This window comes from Phoenix dactylifera, chromosome 15 (assembly GCF_009389715.1).
Source record: "Phoenix dactylifera cultivar Barhee BC4 chromosome 15, palm_55x_up_171113_PBpolish2nd_filt_p, whole genome shotgun sequence".
NCBI lineage: Eukaryota > Viridiplantae > Streptophyta > Magnoliopsida > Arecales > Arecaceae > Phoenix > Phoenix dactylifera.
The window spans coordinates 8,890,630-8,907,361 of NC_052406.1; the positions used below are offsets into that span (position 1 = coordinate 8,890,630).

General features: G+C 36.8%; 2 protein-coding genes across 2 annotated transcripts; one reads left to right on the forward strand and one right to left on the reverse strand.

Annotated features, from left to right (window-relative positions):
* Window positions 1–778: 778 nt before the first annotated feature.
* LOC103716308 (proteasome subunit alpha type-6-like) lies at window positions 779–9,597 on the forward strand. The gene is made up of 9 exons (XM_008804254.3): window positions 779–1,007; window positions 1,187–1,281; window positions 1,382–1,463; window positions 2,513–2,609; window positions 4,364–4,422; window positions 4,657–4,739; window positions 6,129–6,224; window positions 6,772–6,831; window positions 9,229–9,597. Exons 1-9 carry the CDS (start codon window positions 932–934, stop codon window positions 9,319–9,321), a joined length of 741 nt encoding a protein of 246 aa, XP_008802476.1. The 5' UTR covers window positions 779–931; the 3' UTR covers window positions 9,322–9,597.
* Window positions 9,598–10,099: 502 nt separating this feature from the next.
* On the reverse strand, window positions 10,100–15,803 carry LOC103716307 (protein STRICTOSIDINE SYNTHASE-LIKE 4-like). Its single transcript, XM_008804253.4, has 6 exons — window positions 15,595–15,803; window positions 15,249–15,461; window positions 14,528–14,595; window positions 11,999–12,235; window positions 10,675–10,807; window positions 10,100–10,568 (listed from the first exon to the last, which is right to left on the reverse strand). The coding sequence occupies exons 1-6, from the start codon at window positions 15,739–15,741 to the stop codon at window positions 10,302–10,304; spliced, it is 1,065 nt and encodes a 354-aa protein (XP_008802475.1). The 5' UTR covers window positions 15,742–15,803; the 3' UTR covers window positions 10,100–10,301.
* Window positions 15,804–16,732: the final 929 nt, after the last annotated feature.

A 16,732-nucleotide genomic window follows, 5' to 3' on the forward strand; every position in this document is an offset into this window, starting at 1 on the left:
TTAGAGTTAAAATTTCGACAACAATGTCTATATTTTTAAATATATGATGGTAATGCTAGCATCGTGCAACTTTTTTGATGCCCTAAATTGTACCATCAAAAAATAGGAGGAATCTATAATAATATGAGTGTCAGCTTTCTATTTAGCAACCTTATGAAGCCCTTGGCATTTGGGTACATTTATTGTAGTTTTTATGTGCAAATCAGGTATACTTTAATGTTTCAGAGACGGAAGAACCTCATCCCCCAATTAATCTATATAAATAAATAAATAAATAAATAAAATTGATTAATATTTAGGATATATTTAGTTTAGAAAGTTGGGCTTTGAAATGAAAATGTGTAGCTCCCCCTTTTATAGTTTAGTTGAACAGAGTTTTTTCTTTTCTATTTTTCTTCTAGAGGGGAACGAGAATGCTTCAATCCATCAAAATCTAATCTTAAATTTTCTTCCGGCATTCACATACCATTCTGCTAGGTTTATTTAAAAAATTAATTTTTAATTTTAATTTTGATTTTAGTTACGAAAAAATATGGTGGAAAATATAGCTATTCTGATTTTTATTTCTATCTATTTTAATTCAGATTCTAAATTTGTTGTGAACCATCTTTATATGTTGGGAAGTTAGTACCTTAAGAAAATGATACACATTGATCATGCTCCGAGAAAGAGGCACGAGTTGCGTTCTCTTTTTGACAGTCTACACCTCGTTTTTTAGAGCCTATGCGTAATATAATTTGATAGAGGTGTTTATATATAAAAATATCACCCTTTTCTACGCTGCCATTCCCTGGAGGCGGAGACGGCGTTTCTGGCAGCGCAAGCTTGCTCGTTTCAGCCCACCCCAGTTCTCTCCACGAAGATAAATCCTCCAATCCCATTCTCGGGGGGGAAAACCTAAGCTTTCGATCGAAGAAACTAACCAAGCGCCATGAGTCGCGGAACCGGAGCTGGCTATGATCGGCACATCACCATCTTCTCCCCCGAGGGCCGGCTCTACCAAGTGGGTAAGCCCCAGGGTTTTCGATTTCTCTCCATGTCCGATCACATCTCATTCAGATCCCTATGGGTTACAGCTGGATCGTGGTAGTGGGAGATTCTAGGTTTTGATTTCAGTTATTGTTTCCATGGGAAAATGAGATTAGGTTTTTGAACTTCACGTATGTGTTTCCCGTGATTGAAACAGAATATGCGTTTAAAGCCGTGAAGGCCTCCGGGATCACGTCGATTGGAGTCCGAGGGAAAGACTCCGTGTGCGTCGTCACTCAGAAGAAGGTCCCGGTGCGCAATTTCTTTGCCTGATTCTCATAATGCGATTCTCATAATCTTCGTTGCTATGATTTTGTTTAATCTGGGATTGGTCATGGAAAACCGTATGCAGGACAAGCTATTGGATCAGACGAGCGTGACGCACCTCTTTCCCATCACAAAGTACCTCGGACTGTTAGCAACTGGGATGACAGGTAGCGAATTATGGTGTTGATTTATATGATATGCGGGTGTTTGTGTTTGTTGGTATTCTGAGTTACTTGTAAATACTGATTAGAAAAACATTAAACTACCATACTAGCAAACCATAGATTTGAACTAATAATTGCACCTCTGCATTGTTTTTGTCCTATCATTTTTTGTTAAAATGTTTCATTGCACCGAGTTTTTTGTACCCCTAGTATCATTTCTTTTCCTTGACATTGTCATCAATGAAAAGTTTGCACCTCGGTGTGTAGATGGTAGCTTAGCAACATAGCCAGTGACGAACCAGCTTCTTGATACACCATCATCTCACCATCATCTTTTAAAGTAAGATAGAATGTACAGACCACAATTATAATGCCCAAAATATAACTGCATAGAAAAAGGGAAGTAAGAGGAAGTGGAGTGTTATATAGAGAAGTAAAAACTTAAAGGAAGGTGGTTAGATGCTTAATTGCTTCCATGACTTAGTAAATGAGTATGATTCTGATGTAAGTCTAAAAGAATGCAAAAGGGCAAATACATTTGGATTTAATGAAATACTAGTTCCTGTTCTTCAAAAAAAAAAGCAGCTGGGTTTTATTGAACGAGCTTATTTGATTAGATATTGAAATTGAGAAAATGCTAAACAATTGTAGGAGAATTTCTCGCACCAATTCATCTATGTAAATAAAGGTGGTATTACGAGATTGGACTCACTTTTGTGGTATTCAACTTTTAAGCCACTTTAGAAAATTATGGGATGGGATGATATAGATATATTAAGGACATGATATTTATTATCTTAGCAAGATGGGTTCCTACCTTCCGACGCTAAAAAAATAGATCCATGTTGTGATGTCTATTAATTGTCAAACCAACTCTTTGTGATCTTTGACATGGGCTGTTTACATCTTTCTGTTCATTCCAGTTTGTGTGGCAGCTGATGGAAACTTATGCCATGGTGATTTTTGTTAAGAATATTCACACATTCTCAGTGGCTCTATAGATATCAGTTTCTAATTAGCACTGCTAACATATGAATTCTTTGATATTCTAGCTGATGCAAGGTCCTTAGTCCATCAAGCCAGGAATGAGGCAGCTGAGTTTCGTTTCAAATGGGGATATGAGATGCCTGTGGATGTATTAGCCAAGTGGTATGCATTTGGTACATAATAGCATTATATTTCTGATTGCAACTGTCAATCAATTTGGAATAACACGACCTTTTTCTTTTAGCTTCTTTTAGCAATATAAATTCAACTTTTATAAAAGTGACTGATGTGCACTATATTCTGTGGGAATACTGTTCATATGTAATTCCATTAGGATTGAACCTAACAATGCATTCTAGTTTCCAGTGACTTTTTGCAAAGTCATATATTGGGTGTGTAAGAATTTTTTCTATTTGTTGTGCATGCTTGGACAGCAACATTTTATGCTACTTATGCATGTTTTTATCTAGGAACACCTTTCTTGTGAAAATGGTGCAGTTATATGCTTTTTAACATCTGCAATGAATATTATCTGCCAATCTTTGAAACACATATATTCCATAAGCCTTACTGAGTTCTTAAATGTTAGTATCGACATATGTAACAGACTGCGAATCAATAAGCCTTACCGAGAAAATGGTGCCGTTATATTGTTTTCGACATTTGCAATGAATTTTATCTGTCAATCTTTGAAACACATATATTCCATAAGCCTTATTGAGTTCTTAAATGTTAGCATCAGCATATGTAACAGCAAAGGCTACGAATCAATTTCTGTTGAAATATGTCTATATAAGAATCTTGATGTACTTATACAGAACAATCTGGAGTCAGTTCACATAAATGTTGATATATGAAAATGTTTGCTAAGGTCTTGAGTTTGTGATGCTTTTAGGAAAAGCTATGGAAAAAATGGAGATTCGGGTGTGTCAAGTGATCTATTTTTCTTCACAAAATCTTGAGGGGTTAAGAAATATGGGCTGGAGATAATCAATCCTTAGCACCTAGATAGCGTTCAGAGAGATTATTAAAGTGACTTATGACAAAGCTAATATTCCATGAGTCAGTTAAAGTAAGTTGTCAGGCCCTCCTTCTCTATTGAATTTTCTTCCTTGGGGGTGGTGTGGAGTGAATGATGATGTGATCTTTAATATAGTTGTGTGTATCACTTGCTGTTATTTTGACTCAAGTTATGCATCTTCAGCATCATTCAATGATTTTCAGTTACGTCAATTGCTGTTAAAATGCAGGAAGTTTTGTTTGTATATAAGCATTGTAATATTGATTCCTTCATGTGGAGGCTCTTGGATTGTGCTTTGTGAAGGAAAATTCTTAATTTGCATATATAAAGGAGCAGTTTGTCATAGGAAGCACAAATTTTTCCATGCCCGACTTGCTAAAGAAGTAGTCAGCCTTCCATTTATCTTTCTCGAGGTCACTATGAGCATCGACGAGTCCCTTTTCTTTGAGATAATATTTCATACGAATTCCTACTTCATCCTTTTCTTTGTAAAAGATGTCATGAGTAATAATCTGGTACCAAAATGTACAAATTTGGTTATCATTTCTGATTTTGGATTGAAAATATGCCACCAAATGAGATCTTTACCCCATGCAGGTTTCCTTAAAAATAATAACTTTGATTTGTATCTTTGTACCTATGTTAAACCTATAGAATCTGAGTAAGCCGCTGACGAATGAAGCTTGAGCTATGTTTTTGCACAGTTTGCAAACTTCCAGATGTTGGATTTTATGTCATGTCAGTTTCTACTCAGAGTATTTAGCTATTAAGAATGAAACAATGTTAAAAATGATCCCGCCCTCTCTCTCTCTCTGTGGAATTTTACATGCTTTTTCGTTTTTCTTAAGACAATTATCAATAACCTTGTATCTTATATTCTGCAATATATGTACAGGATAGCCGACAAATCTCAAGTATATACCCAGCATGCCTATATGAGACCTCTCGGAGTAGGTCAGTTTCTGAAATATCATTTCTGACACCGTAAAGGTTCAATGCATTCAATGAAACATGATCTGTACATCTGAGCTATGATGTTTACTATATCATTTCTGTACAATGCATTCATGCCTGTATGATCTGTACATTTCTGTACTTTATTTAGATTACTGTACTTTCTTGCTGTTTACATTCTTCTTCTCCTTTTCCCCTCTTTTTCTGCTTACCACTTTTCTTTGGATTATGAAGTTGCTATGATCTTGGGTATTGATGAAGAGAAAGGACCTCAACTCTTCAAATGCGACCCAGCTGGACATTTCTTTGGACACAAGGTATATAAGTTTTGTGAGCTGCATCTTTGCCTTTATGTCTTCATGCCAAATAAGTTTTTTAGGGGATGACTTTAACACTTTTTATATTAAAAGACTGTAAAATGCTTATTGGAATAGGGGACATGGTTGGGATTGGAATGAATGAATGGATGGAGTGTTATTCCGAAGTTGCAACCTGTCATCATTGATTAGGCTTATCGGCTAATGGTCATGAATATGAGTTGCAGCTTTGGTTATTATTTATGTTGTTCCATCATTAGCTGACTTGTATCAGAGGCAGATATTGAGCTCTATCTTTTGAAACTTTTATCTGATTGTATGTCATAGTTATGCCTTGATCATGAGGGCGATTTTTAGTGCGATTCTAAGGTTGCTCCATTGTGACCTGAAAATCATGGGTTTGAAATATGGAAACAGCCTTTCTGCACATAAGGATAAAGCTATGTATAGCCAACCCTCCCTAGACCCTGCAATAGCAGGGGCCTTGTGAACCGCACCACCCTTTTAGTTGTGCCCTGATCATGTCATCTTCTGGTATATGCATAGTACAGAAAATTTTGAGAGTTTATGGCCCCTTCTCGAACTTTCTGATAACTAAACTAAGTTAGCTGATTGGTATAGAATATTTATTAAAACATGTACAAATGTGCAGCTCGTTACCTAGTTTTCAGGCGCAATTGAGTGTTCTTTCTAATGAATTTTTTAGATGCATGTTGACAATGGTTTTAGACATTCTTCCAATCTTATACTCTGGTAGTATAGTCATAAGCATGTGAAGATGAAGACAAAACTTGATACGCTATCATCAGGGGTAGCAGTTGACAGACAATAGCATTTGCTTAATGATAATTGCTTTGTGGGAGATTTAAGGGCCTGCTGATGATTTTTGTGTGTCCGGTGCAGTAAGTAGGCCTGTCAGGCCCAATGAGCTCTAGCCATAGAGCAAGTATAGAGCAGCTGTGCCAGAACTGAAAATATCAGTACTCTTATCACCAGCTATTATTTGATTGCTGCATCTTAAATGTTATTACACTAGTTTTGGGTTATTAGTAAAATTCATGCTTCATCTGGTTTCTGATAAGTTCTGTCTTCTTTAGATATCATTTATTTTCTCAGTGGAAATGCTGACCATTTCTTCTTCATTTGTAAATTGATCTATTCAATTAATATGCTATGTTGCTAACTGGCTTTCCATGATCCTTCGTGCAAGCATTTAACAAGTACTTTTGTAGAATGCTGTCTGCTTATGTTTGTTTTTAGGCCATCTATTTTTATTGTGAAGGCAGGTGCTTGATTCATGCCCTCTTAGTTTTCTGTAAATCTTTTCTTATAGATTTGAGCTGCAGTTTTTATTACAACTGTCACACTTTCCTAAAATATTGTTCCCAGGCGACAAGTGCTGGCGTGAAAGAGCAAGAAGCAATCAACTTCTTGGAGAAGAAAATGAAGAATGATCCTAAATTCTTGTATGAGGAAACTGTGCAGGTAAATAACTTTTCAAAGTGAGTATTGACATGTGTTAAACATTTGATGCGTGTGGTAGATCTAGATTCGGATTAACTATCAGGTTAGACAAAAATTTCCTGCTGAGGGACAAATATGGCTTTCCCAGTGACATTTCGTTTTCTGATTTTGTGGAGCCTTCCACCTTTGCTTGAATCCTAGAAGTAATAAACCATGTGTTCACTCCCATGTCTTTGTGGAACTACTCTTGACTTTGTTCCATCAGCAGATGGACAAATGCAATTTTTTAGCTGTTATGATTTTGTGGATTTTCCTTGTGAAGATGAATTATGCAGTAAAATCATCTCTTTTCTTAGGAGATGGTTCACATAGCTATAGTTTCTCCCTTAACTTACTACATCATTGTATAGAGTTTTTATTTTTTTAATTGCATATTATTCTTTTGTATGATCATATATTATTAATTAATGCAAAGAATTTTTACTCTAAAACACCTATCTCTGTATATTTGAATTGATAATTGTAGTTTTGCCTGATATCATGTTTTCTTGCCTTTTGGTTATTGTAGACTGCAATATCTGCTCTGCAATCAGTTATACAGGAGGATTTCAAGGCCACTGAGATTGAGGTAATGTTTCTTAAAGGATCATGTTACACCAAAATTTTATCATGCATAAGGTTTGAGAATGTCCAGGCACAATCGAACCTGACTAGGGTTGCAAACAGGTCGGGTCTACCTGAGATTCAACATGTATCCCAATCCAACCTGTATGAACATTTTGCGTTGGGTTGGCTCTGAACTGTTTGGAACATCCATGTTGTGGTCCAATCTAACCCAACCCAGTTATATAAAAAACCAATAACATTTTTTTCCAAAATAAGAAATAGCAAATTCAGCAGCAAGAAACTTAATACTTTGTCATATATGCCAAATTCTTTCATGAAGAGAGGTTGTATGGATAATGGTTAAGTCCAGGTTGGTCATATTTGACATTCAAAAATAATTAACTTGAATGGTATGGTTGCATGCTCAACCATCTCATCCACAGCATATCTCTTGCACGTGAGAATTGTTAAGAACTTGCAAATGTGTATATTATCAAGATACCACACTCCAACTAAAAGGGTGATTTTGGTATTCTGAAATTCTCTACATTGCAGGGTTGTGGCATCTGCCCCATCCTTTAATCCTTCTTTTGCCATTTTGTCCATAAGGAGATATTTCATGGATAACATGCTCGAACATCCGTATTGCAGACTTATATTAATTTATGAGCATTACAGCTGTCCAATTGTACAGCTAAGTAAATCCTTTTTTGGGAGATTGAACTTCTTGGGCCGTGGATTGGCAGTCTTTGGGATCTTAAATTTTTTTGTACTATTTGCTATGACTCTACAATAGGAGTGGCAAAAGAATTTCTCTCTGTCAGTTCTTGGTTGAACAACATCCTATGGGTATAGCCATTTATCTAACCTGCACTTGACCCAGATTGAGAATTTGGACGGCAGAATATTTGAAACTGAACACACTTCAATTTGGTCAATCTGGACCTGGCCCATCTTGACCAATGTGAGTAGTGATTGGCTGGAGAGGGTGCTGTGCATTGTTGGGTTTTCAGCGAACACCAAAGTTGTAGTGGAAGGGGCAATGTGCTCATAAGGTTAGGGTTAGAGAAAGAAATGGGCAAGTGACCGGTCATTTGAGAGAGTACTAGAGTGGAGGGTTAGAGGAGGCGGTGGGCCAGTGGGATTCAGGTTAGGGTTGGAGAGAGAGAGAGAGAGAGAGAGAGCACATGGTGGTGGTTGGTCATCAAGGGGAATGTTATTCATTGATGGGCCAGTGAGATATATAGATAGATAGATGGATAGAATCAGTCAAGAATTGCGGGTAATCAGGGTAGGCAAGAATCAGTCATCGGGGTAGGAGAGGATCAGTTGTCAGTTTTAAGGCAGGGGTAGGTTGCTGGTTATCAAGGGAAGGTGGCGCGATGGGTTGAGAGGCTGCAGGAAATGAGAGGGAGAGGATAGGATCACGGTCTTTTGTGATTATGGGCAGGAAAAACCTAGAACCTGGACCTGGACCCAGTATTAAATTGGACAAAGATTTTTTGCTCGGATGTAGAGAGAGAGAGAGAGAGAGAGGAGGCATCGGTAATCAAGGTAGGCAAGAATCAGTCATCGGAGTAGAGAGGATCAGTTGTCAGATTTGAGGCAGGGGTAGGTCGCTGCTTATCAAGGGAAGGTGGTGCGATGGGTTGAGTGGCTACTAGAAATGAGAGGGAGAGGAGAGGATCATGGTCTTTTGCAATTATGGGGAGGAAAAACCTAGAACCTGGACCTGGATCTGGACCTAATATTAAATTGAACAAAGATTTTTTGCCCGGACCTGGTTTTTGGACGAGGTATCTCTTGTCCGGACAATTTTTTCTGGGTTGGACCATTGATTAGTCAGGCTGGACAGATTGCTGCCCCTACTTGATGTCTTGCCTTGTACCTTATAAGTTGTTTGTTTATAATCAGACTCTTCTAATACCCAACCGTTCTCTCAAAACCAGAGTGTTCCAAGTCGTTTTTTTTTTTAAAAGTTAATGCTTCACCTTGTAATTCGTCCAAAAAGAAAAAAAGATGTATGGTGCAGTTTTGATTTAGAACTGTACTTGACCCGATATTCCTATTGGAGTTGAAAGCTAAAATCGTCAACCTGATCTGACCAAATCCAATTTGTACATTGGCTGGGATGGATTCAGATTTGGGACCCAAATATGGATGGGGTGGATCTGAGACATGCAAATCCTTTATCCAACCTGACTAAATTGAATGTTTACAGCCCTAAAGTTTCCATACCATTCCCAGTGTGGTTAACCCGTGCAAGAATCTACCTTTTTCCCCTGCTATCCTTTAAATTGTTCCTTGCTAAGCATTTATATTTGGCCATGGTATCTATAGAATGTAATCTCTATATTTGACTACCCATATATTCAATGTGCTTGTAAGACATCCTAATCATGATATGGTGATTTTCTAGGTTGGAGTTGTGAGGACAGAAGATTCCGTTTTTAGAGTACTATCAACAGAGGAGATTGATGAGCACCTGACAGCGATCAGTGAACGTGATTGAGAGTGGCAAATTTCAAGTTTGCTGCTCAATCTGCTTTCTGTAGACCCAGAGGACTTGATTCTTTAGCCTTTGGTCACATCTATGTTTGAGATTATTGGATGGGGATTACAACGGTTCACTTAATCCATTTCTTTATTATTTTAGTGTAAACTTGAATTGCATGCCTGCGAGCTGCCCATATTAGATTCAAATCAAGGAATTATGTTTGACTATTTTGGTATGGCTTTAACTCCACATAAAAATAAAACTGATGCCGTCATTTCACGTCTTCCTGCAGACATGGGTTACTAAGCCAAAATACATTTTCTGGCACATCGCGATGTTCCTGAAAGCTATGATGCATCATCCATTCTCAATTCTCATTTCCCTGGTTTGGTGAAGTACTGCATGGAATCATGAAATACTCCAGTGAAGTTGTGAGTTGCAACAGTAGTTCATTTAAGCTTCCAGGACTGAACTATGCCCAGTGGAAGTTGAATCAATTTACCTAGCTTGTAAGGTGACCATTGAAGGTTGATTTTGTGGATAGGATCCTTCTGTGAATTTAGAAAGACTTATTCTTCTTAAGGTTGGCTATTTCAGTTTCATTTGATTATCTTAGATATACCTGTGCAAGAGTTAATTGCGAAATATATAACATGGACAGAAGCAGATGAACTAGAGTTGTGCATCTGAGGTTCCGAAAGTAATTGTTGATGCATGGCAGTGAGACTGCAAGGATAACTAAATGTCATTAGGTAATGAAAAGGACCCGAGCATTAGAGATAAGCCAGAGAAGTGTTGTTGCACCCATCAGGGCAAGATCATGCAGCAAAGATTTAAAAAGGATTTGTTGTTCAAGGCCACGAAGAGGAATATTACATATGATAGCTATCCTATATAAATTTTTGGCGTGTATGCCTCTTTTACTGATTCAGGAGGTTGATATGGTAAGAAGAAATCAAAATATCTACTCATCTAACTTCAAACTATAAGCTCACTCATTTCAGAGACAGCTTTCCTATGAAGTTGGTTTGCAGGCTGCCCAAGTAGAGATGACCATCGAATTCCATTGCCGAGGTGACGAAGGACATCACCGTACCGTCGGAATCATCAAGCATTCGTGTGATCTTGCCATTGGAAGCTACATTCACAACCATTGCCCCACTCTTCATAGGGTTGATAATCTCAACTAGTTTTGGGAATGTTGCAAGCACCCGTTTGGTCATGCAGGAGCAATGAATCCAATCAATCCACCTCGATCTAAGCTGAAATGAACAAACCAAAATCTTAATTCTGGCGAATGCAGCCACCTTATGGGACTGCTGAAATCGAGGCTTATGTAGGTTAGAAAAGAAGTAATGCTCTCCAGACCTGTAGAAGGGCAATCCAAAAGGATCCATCTGGTGCAAGATTAATGTTATCTGGTCCTCCTGGGAGGTTGTCAATGAAAACCTCTGTTTTCCCTTCCTGCTCTCCCTTCAGCCAGTGCTTCAAACACCGGAATCTAGCTCACAAAATATAGTTAATTTCAATAAAATGACCGAGTATAGCTTGCTTCTGACAAAATTCTAGACATCTGAATCAAATCTAATCTAATCAACCGGTATTTCAATGGAAAAACATCATAGATCGTCAGAGGCTGTATTTTATTACAGATAGGATTGTTGAGACATGGTGCTCGTTTGGATTGCCTGATTACTCTTTCATATGGGATATTTCCTGTGTCGAAGAGAGTTGCAAAGCAGAGGAAGGAAATGGGAGGAACGGGTGAGTTTTTTTCAGGGTATGTTTTTTAGTGCTGCTTTTACTTTCTTGAGTCATTTTAGAGAGAAGCATTTTGTCACACGTCTGGCGTTTCGTTATCACATGATGTAGTTTTACTTTCTTGCGAGTCAAATGGATAAAAATATATTTGAGAAATAATTTGAACGCAAAGTTGGATCCAATGTAAACAATGAGATTTGGGTTTAATATACATCTGAGAAATCGTTTGGCTTCATCTTTTGAACCCAAATTCAACCTATTCAGTTGGTTGAAAACAGGTTTGGTCTAGATTCATTTAAGTTCAGGTCAAATTCGAATCAGATGGGTCCATCCATACTTCGGAGAAATGTTGAGTCAAGTCTGGTTGCCTCCGAAGCGGTTCCTCTCCCTTTTGGTACAACTTGGCTAAATCTAGCATTAAGATTTAGGACTTGGATTCGACTTATTTCATTACTTATCAGGTTTTGTTGGACATGACTTGGACTCGATTTTCTATTGAGTTGAGTTTGGGTCTAAAATTAGAATCCAAACAAAAAATCGGATTAGGTCAGAGTCACTTATGACCTGACCATTTGCAGCACTAGATGGAAGAAAAAAAATACTATAAAAAAAATAATCCTATAGAGGACAGACTCATACAGAAAAGACACTACTTCTTTGCTTATACTAAATTAAAAATAATGCTTCTGAATGCTAATTTTCATGGGAAAAATCAATTCCTCTCCTCCTATTTCAAAATCCATTAGGGATTTCAACGGACAAGCCAGTTGTATATGTCCGGGTTGGGTTTTTATTTTGGGTGTATCCAAATTTTTGGATATTAGACCTTCTCCTTTGATTCCAACCCAAATGAGACAAGTCCACAAGGCTAGACAATCCTATAAAAGATTGAAGCAAATATATCGAAACAATAAGCTCAAAATTAGCTTACCTCCATGTCTCACAAACCACCAGGAAGTCTTGGTCTTGCGACAGGGTAACGCCATTGGCGAAGGTTAGGTTGGCGAGCACCACATAAGTTTTCTTGGTAAAAGGGTCGTACCGGAGGAGCCGGCCATGAGGCCTAGCTTCGAGGAGATCGAGAAACCAATCATGGAATCCGAATTTGGTACTTGCATCGCTGAAGTACACGCTCCCATCCGAAGCTTCAACAACATCATCCGCAAAGCTACAAATCACAAAGGACACAAAAATTCTTCGCATAAGTTGTTTTCCCTTCCATAACATGTGGCACCAATAGAACGAAATTTACAAGGAAATTTATTGGCAGGACCTTAAATCCAAACACAGTCTCCAAAGTTCAGGGGTTAATTGATATACATTAAAAAAAAAGGTTCTTGGTTTCACCAAATTGCTTTAAATACTAATCTGTTACTTCAACTACATTGTTGGCATGCAAAGTGTTCGTGCATTCAAAATACTAGCATCCCAATTTTGTGACCTGAATTTTTTTATTCAAACCTGGCTGCAGCCTGGCTAATCACTTTATTCTTTTTTATGTGGCTCCTAAGGATTAGTGCAATGCATGTGAATGCTTGGCTGTTCCCGTGTTACCATGCTTGTTACATTAGAAGAAGAAACTGGAGCTGCCATCCAAAGCACTTTTCTTCTAAATTTTATTTTATGAATTCATTTAATCGGCTACGTATTAAATCAAAATTATGCTAGCATCAAAAAATATTGAATAATATGCTTGGTAGTATAAAAAGCAATTTGTTGTTTAGTAACTATATTTATAAAGTGCTGTGAGTCTTAATACATAACAAAAGAACCATAAAAAACATTGCATAGTATTACATAATAGAGCATAATAAAATATAATATGTATTAATACATAAATATATAATATAGTATAATATTACTGTAATGTAATATAATATTATTATAATATAGTAATATAATGTTGTATACTATAGCATAATAATAAAATAAAATTTGATATTATATAACATAATATATCAATATATTATGATATAATATAATATAATATTATATTTAATAGTATAATATAATAATAAAGATATAAAATATTATAATTATTATTATTATTATATATTAATATTATTATTTTCTGTAATTATTATATTTATTATGGGTATTTTGGTCTAAAAAAATATTATAATTTAAGATAGCTTTTCAATGGAGCCTAAAGTTTTTTTTTTTTCAAAATGGAGCTTCTCTTAAAAAACTATTTTAATTTTTAATAAATTTAAAATATTTTTTAAATTTTTTTATTAAATATTTTTATTTTATTTAAAAATAATTTTAGAGGATTGAGCTGTCCCACCTGCCGCTGGATAAGATTTTGGAATTTGGATGCCCCACCTGCCGCTTGATAAGATTTTAGATGGCCAGTCGGGATTTGCATCTTTGGCGCGGAAGAAGGATTCACCTTCCTTCGATCGAATCCGCCGTTGGATCACACACCGGTCGATTTGAGAGCTGTGCAGACCGATGAATGACACGGTGGGATAGCTTTGAGATCTGTGTGTCCGGTGATCCAACGGTGGGTTCGCTCGTAGGAAGGTGAATCCTTCTCTCGCGCGAGAGATGCAACCTTGATCCCACCGTTTCGTTCGGCCAATAGGATGGTTGGATGAGACGAGCCGTCCTACCGACGTGATCGGTTTTGTCCTATAAGGAATAATGGCACAACCTCGCCAGCTCAGGAATACAAACAGCAAGCATATAGAACAAAATAGGCTGGAAACTGAAGTATAAAATATCGCGTGGATATTAAAAATTATGACAAAATAATTAATTAGGTCAGATGGATTAGTCCAATCATAAAAAAATATACATAGATTAAAAAAAAAAGAGAAAAGTCCAACTATAAAAGAACATGCTTAGAGGTGGACTGATCGGATCTAATCCGACCAATAATTTTATAAAAATTATAAAAGATAACTACGGACGGCCAATGTGCAATTTTTTATATTAAGTGTAACGACAAAATAAATTAATTCAAAATGCTAAAATGCATTATTTTTACTTTTTATTTGAGAACAAAGTACTTTATTTTATAAAATAAAATAATTTATTGCTGAATTAAGTAGAGTTTAAAAAAAATGGTAGGCAAAAAGTTGTGTACTAATAACTATTTAACTAAAAAAGATGGAATAACTTGGTTAAATAATTTTTACTCCCTTCTATTTTGCTTCCATTAATTCTCGACGCATGGTCTTATTCAAGTAAGAAAATAAAAAATTTAAGTCTTATTCTTAATTCTTTTAAGTTACCTAAAGCTTTCATGCTTTTTTCTTTTGGCTATAGTTTTTCTCTTGGGTGAGGCTAAAGCTTTCATGCATGAAGGAGGACAGGTTTTTCTCTTGAAAAAAATTGGAATTATAGATTGAAATGGAACTTCTAGATATTATGCAACTTCAATTAAGCCCTGCCTTAACCCAAAAAAAAAAATATATTGGAAGCTTTGGAGGAGAACAGCAAAGCAAACACAAACATGATAGGAGAGCCGTCCACTTCCGAAGCAAGAGTGGCCACTCCATCCTCCCCAACCCTTAGCAGGCCCTGCAGCCAATCAGTTAAAAACGTTCATCTTAAGCTCAAGCAGAGGAAAGCCAACTTCTTAATATTTTTTTCTTTTTTCTTAAAATAATCAAGAAGAGCCCAGTTAGCATGTGGAAGAAATTTTTTGTATTTTTTTTCTCTATGTACTTCAATATTTATTTCCTAAAATAATTTTCGACTGGGATACAACATATCAAGATTCATACTTTTCTAAAATAATTAAGTGTAGTTAGATTGGTTACGTATTTTTTTTCTCTACGTGCGTAATTTTTTTTGTGAAAAGAAAAGTTTTATAGTTCAATATTTTTCCTAAAATAATTTTGGTGTGGGAATATAATATATTTATATATGTTTAGATGCCTCTAAAATATTTAGATAACTTTAATATATCTAGGTGGTTTTTCTACTTTTTATGAATATTTCAGACAAATTTTCTATAATTTTCTTCTAATTTTTCCAAATTTCGGATAGCAGCCGCTCCCCGGTCCATTTAATAAGTACAAAGATATGTAATATGAAAATGATATTTACCGTAAATCGCGAAAAGAAACAAAAGCTGGTTAGGATGATCGGTACAGGCCACCAATCGATATTTAACAGCCGTCCGATCCTCATGGGGTAGGAAGTCGAGATGGACAGAATTGTCTGATTACCTTATCCGCGTCGCAGACGAGGATATCTCCGGTCATTGACACGGCGATCCCGAGCAGCGCCGACCCTCCAGGCTGCTTCCAGTCCTCCCAAGAGCCGTTGGGCTGCATCCTCTTGATCCAACCGTCCCTTGTAGCGGTGTACAGTGTACCCTCGCCATCCACGCACACGGCTTCTGGACCCTCGAGCCTTCCTTCTCCCAGCCTGTCCACTGTCTATACCTCAAAAGAAAACCTAACGCGATGAATCATATGAAACGCAAGACATAGCAGAAATAGCTTCTTTTTTTTTTATTATTGAGAGAGAGAGAGAGAGAGAGAGAGAGAGAGAGAGAGGGAGGGAGAGAACCTTTAGGAGGTTGTTTGGAGTGATGCGTGAGGAGGGGCGGAGGGAAGGGAGAGGGGAGATGGGGGAGTTGAAGGTTACGTGGAGGACGAGAGCTAGAAGAGAAGCCAGCACGGCGCCAGCGACAGATACAGAGAGTCGCCGGGGCATCTTATCCACCTGTGTGAAGACTTGAAAAAGAAGAGATAAAACTGTGAGAGCCTGAGGGGCTTTGGTTATCCCTCATATATGGGCTGGGGTGTTTATCGGGTAGGGTCAGGTCGGGTACCATCCAACTTGAATCCGAATCCTTTTTTTTTTTACATAAATCCTGTCTATTTGTCAATGAAACTGGGTTCAGACGGTTTAGAATTTGTGAAGTGAAAACCATCGATCTATGAGTTGGAAAGGAAAATCTTGGTCTTGGAGTGTTTGCACGCAAGGAGAAGCAGAAATGAAGGGGGCAGAAGAACCCAAAATAGCAGTGGATGATGAGATAGTGGTGACGGCTGGAGCAGCCCAATGTATTTGAAGGTCTAAAACGAATTTACTAAAAAAGATCTTTTTTTTAATTTTTTTTAATAAATGCATAATACTTTAAAAATTCATTGAAAAATAATTTGTCTAACTTTTTTTTTAGATGCAAAATTATTAATCAAACTTTTTGTATTCAAAATTCATTAAAATACTATTTTCAATCGATAATATAGCTAATCCATTTAATTCATTTAAACTTTTGTGTTCTATATAACAAGTAGTTCGCTTTTATTTAAAATACATGTCCGAACATGTAATGCCAGCAAGATACAGCTCAATCCCCATCCAAATTCCACTCATCTCTATCAGATCCCCTCTGCTGCTACATATCATCCAATTTTCTGAGCTCCCAAGATTCATGGGAGGAAAGATTTTCAGCCAAGTTAGGTATGAATAACAATTTCAAGTTCCTTTAAGGGGAATCACTAGATGCAATGTTTCAGGGAAGATATTCTAAAGTTTCAAACATAAGTCTACTTCTGGTTCAACAAAACCACATTTAATCACCTGCTTTGATGAAAAAGATCATTGATTAAGTAAAACTGAAAACCATGGATCCTTGCAATAAATTAGAAATGTTAATAAACTAGTTGATTAGCTACATAAAATTCTAATAATTCCAATT